Consider the following 13,048-nt stretch of genomic DNA (forward strand, 5'->3'; position numbering starts at 1 on the left):
ATGGGAGGGTGCAATTCTTCCCAAAAAGGGGTGCAAGGCCACGGAAGGGGAGGCTAACTAATTCTTGGGGAAGGTATAAATAAATAGGATGGGGGAAAACCAGGGAGATGCCAGTGGGGTACAACTCACCCCCCAAAAAGGATGCAAAGCCAGTGAAGAGGAGGTTAATCAATTCTTCAGAGGGGGGGATTTGCAAACAAACAGGATGGGGGGGGGAACCAAAGAGATGGGAGGGCGTGCAACTCTCTCCCCAAAAAGGGTGCAAAGCCAGGGAAGGGGAGGTTAATCAATTCTTCAGAGGGGGATTTGCAAACAAACAGGATGGGGGAACCAAAGAGATGGAAGGGGTGCAATTCTTCCCCAAAAAGGGGTGCAAAGCCGGGAAGGCTAACTAATTTTTCAGAAGGGCGGGTCGCCAACAAGCGGGGTGGAGGAAACCAAGAAAGATGGGAAGGAGGCGCAAAGCGAGGAGGTGGGGGCTAGCCAATTCTTGGTGGGGGAGAGGAGGTGTAAACCAACGAGGTGGGGGAAAAAACCAAGGAGACGTGAGGGGGTGGGGTGGGGGTGCAATTCTCCCCAGCAAGGGTGCAGAAAGAAAAGGGTGCAGAAAGGGGTGGAGGTTGTCAGCAGACGGGGGGGTGGGAGGAGGCGGGGAGGGGGCTCTTGTAAGTCTGGGGGCGATGATGATGATGATGGTTTGGGGAAAGTTGGGGTTGCAAAAGAGGCAGAGGCCGTGGGGGAGAAGACGCCCCACCCCCACCCACCCCGTTGTCTCAAAGGCGGGGTGCAATTCCAGCGTGTGTGTCCTCCTCCCCCCCCCCACCAGACATGAGAGGCGACGAGGGGAGGGAAGGGGGAGAGTCGGGCGGCCTCCTTCCTTCCTTCTCACCTTGTAATAGACGTCGAATTGGATGTTCTCGGGCAAGGAGCGGATGTCCCTCCGGCGAGCCCGGCCGTAGCTGTCGACCACGGCCGAGATGGCGGTGTTGTAGAGCGTCTCGGGCACCCACTCCAGCTCCACCGCCGCCATCTTGCCTGGCTCGGGCGGCCGCCCTGACCAGGAGGCGGGCAGGCCTCGACCGCCTTCACCGCCTCGGGCCTAAGTCAGCTCCGCCCCGCCGCGGCTCTCCTTCTTCTCCTCCTCCTCCTCCTCCTCGCCTGTTTTCCCCCCTCACCCGGCCTGGCTGAGGCGAGGCGGGAGCCGCTGGGGGCGCCCTCACGGAGGAGGAGGAGGGGAAAAAAGGAGGAGGAGGAGCGGGAGGAGGAGGAACGAGGAGGCCGCCGCGGCCTGGCTGGCTGGCAGGAACCCGCCGCCCGCGTGAGGCCGCGCTTCTTCCTTCTTTTCCCCCCCTCAAGCGCGACGTTCGTCCCGCCTGAGGAAAAGCCGCGGGGGGCGCGGGGGGCGGGCGTCGCCCAGCGCGCGCAGGCCGCGGCGGCGCGGGAGGGGGGGAGGGGGGGTAGGTGGGCGGGGTTCATAGAGGGCCCTCTAATGGGAGTGGCCACCGCTGCCCCCCCTCAATTTCCCCCCCCGCTTCGAAGCGCGCACGCGCGCGCAGGGCCTCGGGGGGCAGGGGAGGGGACGGCCCCGCCTCCCTCGACAGCGGAAGGATGGAGGCGCGCGCGCGACCCACCTCAAGTTAGCGGAGGGAGGGGGAGTGAGAAAGGCTGCCGTTGGAAACAGCAGGCGGGCCACCCGCAGGCGCACGCGCACACCCCTCTAGTCATCCCCATTCCCTCAGGGCTTCGGGGATGTCGGTCATCTTTTTAAGGGCAGGATAAAAGGGGTGAGGGGTTTGGTAAGGTTTGGGGTTCGGGGAGGTGGGGGGGGAAAATAGAATAGAAGTTGTGGGAGCTTCACATTCCCTGGAGGCTTTCAAGAAGAGACTGGGCTGCCCTCTTGTCAGAAAGGGTGTAGGGTCTCCTGCTTGGGGCGGGGGAGGACTAGATGACCTCCGCGATCCCCTTCCGACTCTGTTAATCTGCCTGAGAATGGAATAGAATAGAATTTTTTTTTTATTGGCCAAGTGTGATTGGACACACGGGGAATTTTTGTCTTGGTGCGTACGCTCTCAGTGTACGTAAAAAGACAAGATACGTTCAGAATAGAATAAGAATAGGAATAGAATAGAAAATATGGGATGGAATGGAATAGAAAATATGGGATGGAATGGAATAAATAGAAATCAGAATAGAATAGAATAGAATAGAATAGAATAGAATAGAATAGAATAGAATAATATGTGGGAGCTTCATCGTTTTCAAGAAGAGACTGGACTGCCACCTGTCAGAAATGGTGTAGGCTGTAGAGTCTCCTGCTTGGGGGTTGGACTAGATGGCTACAAGGTCCCTTCCAACTCTCTTAATCTGCCTGAGAATAGAATAGAATAGAATCTGTGGGAGCTTCATCACTGGATGTTTTCAAGAAGAGACTGGACTGCCACCTGTCAGAAATGTTGTAGGCTGTAGGGTCTCTTGCTTCGGGGTTGGACTAGATGACCTACAAGGTCCCTTCCAACTCTGTTAATCTGTCTGAGAATGGAATAGAATAGAATCTTTTATTGGCCAAGTGTAATTGGACACACAAGGAATTTGTCTTGGTGCATATGCTCTCAGTGTACATAAAAAGAAAAGGTATGTTCAGAATAGAATAGAATAGAATAGAATAGAAAATATTATATGGAATGGAATAGAAGAGAAGAGAATAGAATAGAATAATAACTTTATTGTCACTTTGAATGTACACTAATCAGCATACATCAAAATGAAATTTCATTGCATACAGGGTCACAACCTCCAATATACGCTGCATAAACATGACAGAATAAATAAATACAGAATTACGCATATACCCATATATATTATTATATGACACAGAGAAGCAACACAGTCTAGTTTGGATGTATAGCTGTACATGGCGAGAAAAACGAATCTTGCAAGTTTAATGGATGGCTGACATCTGTTTCAGGCTTGTCTGAAAGCCGAACTGGTCCTAAATGGGGGCGGGTTGGAAAGAGAGGGGGTAGTCTTAGCATCTCTGTGGGGAGGGGGAGTCTCGGGGGTCAAAATGGGCAGCCTTTCTAACATTGTGTTTGTTGGATTTAAATGCAGATTTAAAGGGGATTGTTTTAATAAGGCAAATGAGGTGGGGTCCTTTGGTGCTCCCTGAGCTGGGTTGTTTTCTTGCAGATGCTGCATTCTCCAAACTAGGTGCTCTAGCACTAACATCACCAGTTTGGCCAGAATAGAGTGCCTAGTTTGGAGAATGTAGCATCTGCAAAAAAACAACCCAGCTCAGGGAGCACCAAAGGACCCCCCTCATTTGCCTTATTAAAACAATCAACTTTAAATCTGCATTTAAAATTAGGAGTACCTAGTTTAGAGCGTTCTCCAAGCTAGTTGCTCTAGCAAACTGATAAGGTAACCTAGTTGGGTCGTGAAAGGTCTACAAGAAAACAACCAGGCTTAGAGACCAATGACCCCCATCAATACCAGGGCCTCTGGTGGCTCAGACTGCTAAGACAGTCTGTTATTAACACAGCTGCCTGCAATTACTGCAGGTTCAAGTCCCACCAGGCCCAAGGTTGACTCAGCCTTCCATCCTTTATAAGGTAGGTAAAATGAGGACCCAGATTGTTGGGGGCAATAAGTTGACTTTGTATATAATATACAAATGGATGAAGACTATTGCTTAACATAGTGTAAGCCGCCCTGAGTCGGAGAAGGGTGGGATATAAATGCAAATAAAAATAAAAAAAATAAAAAAAATACCCTTAGTAAAACAATCACCTTTATTTCTGCATTTAAACTAGGAGCACCTAGTTTAGCTCATTCTCCAAGCTAGGTGCTGTAGCAAACTGATGAGGTAACCTAGCTGGGTCGTGAAAGAAAACAACCCAACTTAGGGAACACCAAGGATCTCGCAGTTCAACCCTGAGTTATATTGTGTGCACGCCAACTGCCGCTTGTGCAAGTCGAGCTACGTGTGCGTCCGCCGGCCTGCCATTCTCGTGTCCCGGTTCCACTCTTCCCCCAAGCCCGTTTATCCTCCCCCACCCCCCACCAGCCAAGCTCCCAAGCCAAAAAGGTTGCAGACCACTGCACTAGACCAAACTGGCTCTAACCTCCTATAAGGCAGCAGTTCTGAGTGGGTTACATAAATTTTGCATCTGGATTAAAAGCTCCAGCTGTCTACGGAGCTTCTCTGTCATCCAGGTCATGGTTTGTTTTTGTTTTTTTTGTTTTTTCAAGGGGCAATTGGACTTTCTGGTTTTTCTTTGAAGACGTTTCACTTCTCATCCAAGAAGCTTCTTCAGCTCTGACTCCAGAATCCGGTCCATCTGATTCAGACTGCAAGTACAGTTTTGAACCTTGTTGAGCAAGGTTTTGTGTTAATGTGCATTGTTCTTATAACGGGTAAAGTCCAGCAGGTTCTGACAGGTTCTGGAGAACCGATAGCGGAAATTTTGAGTAGTTCGGAGAACCGGTAGTGGAAATTTTGAGTAGTTCAGAGAACTGGCAAATACCACCTCTGGCTGGTCCTAGAGTGGGGTGGGAATGGAGATTTTGCAATATCTTTCCCCCAGGAGTGGGGAGGGAATGGGGATTTTGCAGTATCCTTCCCCTGGAGTGGGGTGAGAATGGAGTTTTTGCAATATCCTTGCCCTGCCATGCCCGCCAAGCCATGCCCACCAAGCCACACCACACCCACCAAGCCACGCCCACAGAACCGGTAGCAAAAAAATTTGGATTTCACCACTGCCTTATAAACATCGCTACAGAGTTGAATAGGTCTGTCTCTAAGGATTTTAGCCTCAGGTCCCCATTCTATAAATAATTTTCTATGACTAAAGTGCCATTGGGCAGAGCACGACTTAGTAATTATTTAATTATATTGTCTGACTCGGCTCAAGGCAGGTCACAGTCAATAAAAAAATAAAGCAGGCAATGAAAAAAAAAAAACCACGTAGTCGATGACTTACAACTGTTCATTTAGTGAAGTGGTAGACAACCTGGTCCCTACCGCCCACTAGTGGGCGTTCCAGCTTTCATGGCGGGCGGTAGGGGTTTTGTCCGATACTGAAGCACTTTCCTTTTTTTTAATTTAATTGACTTTTTAAAAAAATTTCATAGCATCATTTAAAAACATTTTCATTAGGTTTTCATAAAATTCCACGTGACAATTTAAATTTCTGAAAATATACTATTTGTATCGCCCACGCGTAAGTTTAGTTCACATTACGTATGTGAAACTAAATGGTGCTAGAGTGCGACCGCAAACAAAAGAGCCTCGTCCCAGAATAGCTCGCGCATCTCCCCCCACACCACCCAGCTGTAACAGACAAGCAGAACTGGTAGCCGGTGCCCTCCCCAAAACCCAATCCATGATGCGCGAGAGGCAATGCACAGATGCCGATACACAGCGCATTACTGTGGAACCGGTGGGCTGTTAGAAAATTTTACTACTAACAGAGATACAAAAGTGGGCGGTAGGTATAAAAAGGTTGACTACCCCTGATTTAGTGGCTGGATGAAATAACAGGGCAGGAAATAGAAATAAAACTGGAACTATTCCTATTGGGCATTCTGGAAGGGAAAATGGAAAGAAAAATACAATATACAATATACATGTAGAATTATGAATGTGCAGAAATGGACAGATTATTGATGGAAATGAAGGAGAGGGAAGATACTGAGTACTATCGAATATGGAATAGATGATAAGCCTGGCTGGAGAGTAAGCATAAAATTTAAGGGAGATTTTTGTCATGAGACTGAATTCTGAATAGAAGTTAAAATAATTTAAATAAGAATGTTAGTTTATAAAGATACTTAGAAGTAGAATCTGTATATAGAGGATAAATAGGATAAGAGATATTGATGTAGGAAAAGCTGTTACGAGTAATGTAATTTTGATGCGTTTGTCTTTGTGTGTTTTATTTTTTTTTTGTTTTTGTGTATTGTGCTTTTTTTTTGTATTGTGTATTTTAACTTTTGGAAATTCAATAAATATTATTTTTAAAAACAACAGTTCATTTAGTGAAGTGGTAGTCAACCTGGTCCCTACCTCCCACTAGTGGACGTTCTAGGTTTCATGGTGGGCGATAGGGGTTTTGTCCGATACTGAAGTATGTTTCGTTTTTAAAATGTAATTGACTTTTAAAAAAAATTTCATAGCATCATTTAAAAACATTTTCATTAGGTTTTCATAAAATTCCTCGTGACAATTTAAATTTCTGAAAATATACTATTTGTATCGCCCATGCATAAGTTTAGTTCACGTTACGTAAGTGAAACTAAATGTGGTTAGAAAATTTTACTACTAACAGAGATACAAAAGTGGGCGGTAGGTATAAAAAGGTTGACTACCCCTGATTTAGTGGCTGGATGAAATAACAGGGCAGGAAATAGAAATAAAACTGGAACTATTCCTATTGGGCATTCTGGAAGGGAAAATGGAAAGAAATATACAATATACAATATACATGTAGAATTGTGATCGCACGGAATTGGAAACATCCCACCGGATCAAATTATAATAAAAAATATATATGGTCACTGTTTTAGTGACCAGGCCATGATAATATTTAGTTTTAACTGGGTTTTAATGTTTATTTATTATACTGTTTTAATATGCCTGTGAACCGCCCTGAGTCCTACGGGAGATGGTGCGGTATATAAGTTTGATTAATAAATAAATAAAATAATAATGAATGTGCAGAAATGGACAGATTATTGATGGAAATGAAGGAGAGGGAAGATACTGAGTACTATCGAATATGGAATAGATGATAAGCCTGGCTGGAGAGTAAGCATAAAATTTAAGGGAGATTTTTGTCATGAGACTGAATTCTGCATAGAAGTTAAAATAATTTAAATAAGAATGTTAGTTTATAAAGATACTTAGAAGTAGAATCTGTATATAGAGGATAAATAGGATAAGAGATATTGATGTAGGAAAAGCTGTTACGAGTAATGTAATTTTGATGCGTTTGTCTTTGTGTGTTTTATATTTTTTTTGTTTTTGTGTATTGTGCTTTTTTTTTGTATTGTGTATTTTAACTTTTGGAAATTCAATAAATATTATTTTTTTAAAAAAACAACAGTTCATTTAGTGACTGTTTGAAATTACAACATCACTGTTAATAGTGATTTATGACCGGTTTTCAAATGACCGTTCCAGCATCCCCAAGGTCACATGATCGAAAATCAGACGCTTGGCGATTTATGAGGGTTGCAATGTTCTGGGATCATGTGATCCCCTTTTGTGACCTTCAGACAAGCGAAGTCAATGGGAAAACCAGATTCACTTAACTCAGTGGTTCTCAACCTTTATAGTGCTGCGACCCCTTTAATACAATTCCCCACGATGTGGCGACCCCAACTGTAAAATTATTTTCGTTTTGAATTTATCGTGCCTGAAGCCGTATTGGTTAGCGATCTGAACTGCTTGCGATTGCCTTGAGGACGGAGGCATTAAAGTGGAGACTCCTCCCCTATTAAGTTTATCGCGCCTGAAGCCAGATTAGGCTAGCGATTGGGAGTGATTGCAGCTGGCTTGAGAGGGAGACATCAGAGCAAAGATTTCTCTCTTTTTTAATTCATCGCGCCTGAAGCTGAATTCGGCTAGTGATTTGAAGAGCCTGCAGCTGGCTTGTGGAGTCAACCATTGGAGCGCGATTCTTCGACTCGCAAGTATACTTCCCATATTTCCGATGGTCTTAGGCGACCCCTGGCAAATCATCATTCGACCCCCAACGGGGACCCGACCCACAGGTTGAGAACCGCTGACTTAACTGTTGTGACCTAGGCCCAAGTAGTTATTACCAGACACAATCAGTCCTAAACAAACATATTTTATTAGAACAGCTGAGAATTACTTCCTTCTCAGCTTAGTCCAAATTAAGTCCAAAACAAAGTCCTTCAGAAAAAGTCCTTCGGCCTTATCACAAACCTTTGTCTTTGTGTGTTTTATATTTTTTTTGTTTTTGTGTATTGTGCTTTTTTTTTGTATTGTGTATTTTAACTTTTGGAAATTCAATAAATATTATTTTTTTAAAAAAACAACAATTCATTTAGTGACTGTTTGAAATTACAACATCGCTGTTAATAGTGATTTATGACCGGTTTTCAAATGACCGTTCCAGCATCCCCAAGGTCACGTGATCGAAAATCAGACGCTTGGCGATTTATGAGGGTTGCAATGTTCTGGGATCATGTGATCCCCTTTTGTGACCTTCAGACAAGCGAAGTCAATGGGAAAACCAGATTCACTTAACTCAGTGGTTCTCAACCTTTATAGTGCTGCGACCCCTTTAATACAATTCCCCATGATGTGGCGACCCCCAACCGTAAAATTATTTTCGTTTTGAATTTATCGTGCCTGAAGCCGTATTGGTTAGCAATCTGAACTGCTTGCGATTGCCTTGAGGACGGAGGCATTAAAGTGGAGACTCCTCCCCTATTAAGTTTATCGCGCCTGAAGCCAGATTAGGCTAGCGATTGGGAGTGATTGCAGCTGGCTTGAGAGGGAGACATCAGAGCAAAGATTTCTCTCTTTTTTAATTCATCGCGCCTGAAGCCGAGTTTGGCTAGCGATTTGAAGAGCCTGCAGCTGGCTTGTGGAGTCAACCATTGGAGCACGATTCTTCGACTCGCAAGTATACTTCCCATATTTCCGATGGTCTTAGGCGACCCCTGGCAACTCATCATTCGACCCCCAACGGGGACCCGACCCACAGGTTGAGAACCGCTGACTTAACTGTTGTGACCTAGGCCCAAGTAGTTATTACCAGACACAATCAGTCCTAAACAAACATATTTTATTAGAACAGCTGAGAATTACTTCCTTCTCAGCTTAGTCCAAATTAAGTCCAAAACAAAGTCCTTCAGAAAAAGTCCTTCGGCCTTATCACAAACCTTTGTCTTCTTTGGCACCCTGCCAAAGGCTTTTCTTGGTAAGAATCCAGCAACGTTGCTTTCCTACAAAGAGCCCAAGAGCCTTTGCTGCTCTTTTAAGCCTTATGGGAGTGGCCAATCATCTCCTGGTCTTATTCCCGAATCGTCCTTTTTGCTTCAGCTGCTCTTGCCTCCTGGCAGCTCTTCACATGCGTGCACTAGGAACAGGCTCCTCCTGTTCCTCTGCCTCTCTGCTGTCTGCCTCTGGAGGCTCCGGAGTCCGAGCATCGCTCCCAGATGGCCCTGGCCCCATCTCTGCCTCCGATGCAGAGCCCTCGTCCGAGCCTTCCCCTGATTCCAGGACTGACCCATTGTCCTCCCCAGCCTCCTCACTGTCCGACTCCCCTGCCAGTTCCACAGGCTGCTGGCGAATCACAACATTAACAACTGTTGGAAGGAAAATCCACCTGGTTCAGTTCCACGTTGGAAGAAAGACATTGGAAACAACATGGAGGCTGATTGGAAAGTTGGTTTATTGATGAAGCAGAACCACACACACACACAAAGACAGCGTGCAGTTCTAGGTCAGCTGAACAATTAGCTAGATGAGGGCCAAGATTTTTATACAGATACTGAAATGCTGCTGGGAGTGGGGGGGTGGGTGTTGTGCAATGAAGGGGCTTGTGTTCTGAAAGGGTGTCGGGCAATTCCTATTATAGCAGTGGCAGAGAAAGGATCCTTGTGACAGATCACGTGGTGCAAATTCAGATGCTTGGCAACCGGGAAGTCTTTCATTATCCATTAACATTTTTATTGAGTTATGAAGTATTGTAAAATAAAAAAATAGGAAATAAATAGGAAAGCAGCGGGGAGAAAAAGGAAAAGAGAAGTGAGGAAAGATAAGAAAAAGCAGCATTGACTTCCAACTCTTTTTGCTGCAGTAAAATGAGGCATTAACATCAAATCACAACTTCTTGCTTTTTCATAATAATACAAACAAGCCATTTCTCTAAAGATCTCTCAGTCTACTTGGTAAAACCCAAAATTAGACATTCATTCTTCTCCACATCAAGCATGAAATTCAGAAGCGGTTTCCATGTGGAAACAAAAGTACTTACGTTCTTTTCTTTAATCAAAGTGGTCCATTTTGCCGTTGCAGCCAACTCCATCAACTTCTGCAATAGTAGGAATCGAAGCGTCCATTTTTGCGCATACAATAGTCTTGCTGCTGTCCACATACATAATAACAAAGTTCCAAGTTTTTTCTCTAGTTCTTTTTCCATTCAACCCGAAAGGAAAAGTTCTGGTTTCATTTTCATTTTCATTTTCAAAACATTTTGTATTAAAGTATGAACCATACTCCATTTTTTTTTTGCTTTGTCTATATGTCTATTTCTTTGGCAAGAAAAACAAAATGCACAGGTACAATCTAGGTGGTACCTTGCTCAATAGTAGTACCTGTGAGAAGGATCTTGGAGTCCTAGTGGACAACCATTTAGATATGAGCTAGCAGTGTGCAGCAGCTGCCAAAAAAGCCAACACAGTTCTGGGCTGCATAAACAGAGGGATAGAATCAAGATCACGTGAAGTGTTAGTGCCACTTTATAATGCCTTGGTAAGGCCACACTTGGAATACGGCATTCGGTTTTGGTCGCCACGATGTAAAAAAGATGTGGAGACTCTGGAAAGAGTGCAGAGAAAAGCAAAAAAGAGGATTAGGGGACTGGAGGCTAAAACATATGAAGAACGGTTGCAGGAACTGGGTATGTCTCGTTTAATGAAAAGAAGGACTAGGGGAGACATGATAGCAGTGTTCCAATATCTCAGGGGTTGCCCCAAAGAAGAAAGAGTCAAGCTATTCTCCAAAGCACCTGAGGGCAGGACAAGGACATGGCTTAGGGCCTGGGTACTTACGGGACCGCCTGCTGTTACCGCATGCCTCCCACCGACCCGTACGCTCTCACAGAGAGGGACTTCTCAGGGTGCCGTCCGCCAAGCAATGTCGGCTGGCGGCCCCCAGGGGAAGGTCCTTCTCTGTGGGGGCTCCCACACTCTGGAACGAGCTTCCCCCGGGCTTACGCCAAATACCTGACCTTCGGACCTTTCGCCATGAACTGAAGACACATCTTTTTACTCGCGCGGGGCTGGCTTAAATTTTATAATTTTATCGATTTTAAATTTCTTACTACTAATTTTAAATGGGGTTTTAGTTTTTATATATTTTAAAGTTTCTAGGCTAATTATAATAAGTTTTTTAACTTGTATTTTAAATTGTATATTGTATTGTTTGTTTTTACTTTTGCCTGTACACCGCCCTGAGTCCTTCGGGAGAAGGGCGGTATAAAAATCAAATAAATAATAATAATAATAAATAATAAGAAGCAATGGGTGGAAACTAATCAAGGAGAGAAGCAACCTGGAACTAAGGAGAAATTTCCTGACAGTTAGAACAATTAACCAGTGGAACGACTTGCCTGCAGAAGTTGTGAATGCTCCAACACTGGAAGTTTTTAAGAAGATGTTGGGTAACCATTTGTCTGAAGTGGTGTTGGGTTTCCTGCCTTGGGCAGGGGGTTGGACTAGAAGACCTCCAAGGTCCCTTCCAACTCTCCTATTCTATGTCCATCATAAGATAATAAATAGTCCCCTCTGTATGCAACTGGCGTGTCTTTATTTATTTATTATTTATTTATTTATTCAAATTTATATACCGCCCTATCTCCCGAAGGACTCAGGGCGGTGTACAGGCATTTAAAAGACATATAAATACAATATAAAACAATTAAAAAACTGATTCTAACAAGCCCGTAAATTTAGAATTAAAATATCAAATAAAACCCAATTTAAAACCAATAATTTAAAATCTAGCTCAGCCCTGCTGATGCTTGCACTTTCCCGGGCTCATATAATCATCATTTGTAACCTTCCCAGTTGGTTTCTGACCTGCAAAGTCAACTGGGGAAGCCAGATTCACTTAACGACTGCGGGGTTTGCTTAACAAGGGTGGCATAAAAAATAGTAAAAATGGGGCAAAACTCATTTAACCAATCGCAATGTAAATGTTGAGCTCCACTGTGGCCATCAGTCAAGGTGGCCACAATTTTGGGTGAGTTGTCAACTGTACGCTGACGATACTCAGCTGCACATCTCCACCCCGAACCACCCCAACGAAGCCGTCGATGTGATGACTCGGTGCCTTGAGGCCGTTCGGGTCTGGATGGGGATGAACAGACTCAACCCATCCAAGACGGAGTGGCTGTGGATACCAGCGTCCCGGCACAGTCAGCTAATTCCATCGCTGACTGTGGGGGGCGAATCATTGGCCCCCAGGGAATCGGTGCGCAATTTAGGCGTTCTCCTGGATGCACAGCTGTCTTTAGAAGATCGTTTGACGGCCGTCGCCAGGGGAGCTTTTTATCAGGTTCGCCTGATTCGCCAGTTGCGCCCTTTCCTGGATCGGGACTCGTTATGCACAGTCACTCATGCCCTCGTTACTTCCTGTCTGTATTACTGCAATGCTCTCTACATGGGGCTCCCCTTGAAGAGCACCAGGAGGCTCCAACTGGTACAGAATGCGGCCGCGCGGGGGATTGAGGGAGCGTCTCGTAGCTCCCATGTAACACCTCTCCTGCGCAGGCTGCACTGGTTACTGGTGGTCTTCCGGGTGCGATTCAAGGTTTTGATCATCATCTTTAAAGCGCTCCATGGCATGGGACCGGGATATCTACGGGACTGCCTGCTGCCGCCAGTTACCTCCCATCGACCAGTGCGCTCTCACAGAGAGGGTCTCCTCAGGGTGCCGTCGGCCAACCAATGTCGGCTGGCGGCCCCCAGGGGAAGAGCGTTCTCTGTGGGGGCTCCGGCCCTGTGGAATGATCTACCTGTGGGATTACGTCTTCTCCCTGATCTTTGGACCTTTAAGCGCGAGCTCAAAACCTTTTTCTTTCACCAAGCAGGGCTGGCCTAATGATAAATTTTTAATTTGAGGGTTTTTAGTGGGGTTTTTTAAGGGTTTTAATTTATTTAGTAACTTTTACTCAGTAATTTTAATATTCAGCTTATTGAATCAGATTTTTAATTGAATATTGTATTTAAAAATTTTTTGATATTCAATAATCCCTGTTTATTGAAGATGTATAAATATAATTAATGT

At 45.0% G+C, this 13,048-nt stretch overlaps 1 protein-coding gene across 1 annotated transcript in view; it reads right to left on the bottom strand.

Moving 5' to 3' along the window:
• APPBP2 (amyloid beta precursor protein binding protein 2) overlaps nt 1–1,347 on the bottom strand; it is a 51,573-nt gene extending 50,226 nt beyond the window's left edge. The window contains exon 1 of the mRNA XM_058164093.1: nt 890–1,347. Within this exon, the coding sequence (XP_058020076.1) occupies nt 890–1,030 (141 nt within the window). The 5' untranslated portion in view covers nt 1,031–1,347. The remainder of the gene's footprint in view (nt 1–889) is intronic.
• Between the last annotated feature and the right edge of the window lie 11,701 nt (nt 1,348–13,048).

The sequence above is a fragment of the Ahaetulla prasina genome, chromosome 1 (assembly GCF_028640845.1).
Source record: "Ahaetulla prasina isolate Xishuangbanna chromosome 1, ASM2864084v1, whole genome shotgun sequence".
Taxonomy (NCBI): Eukaryota; Metazoa; Chordata; class Lepidosauria; order Squamata; family Colubridae; genus Ahaetulla; species Ahaetulla prasina.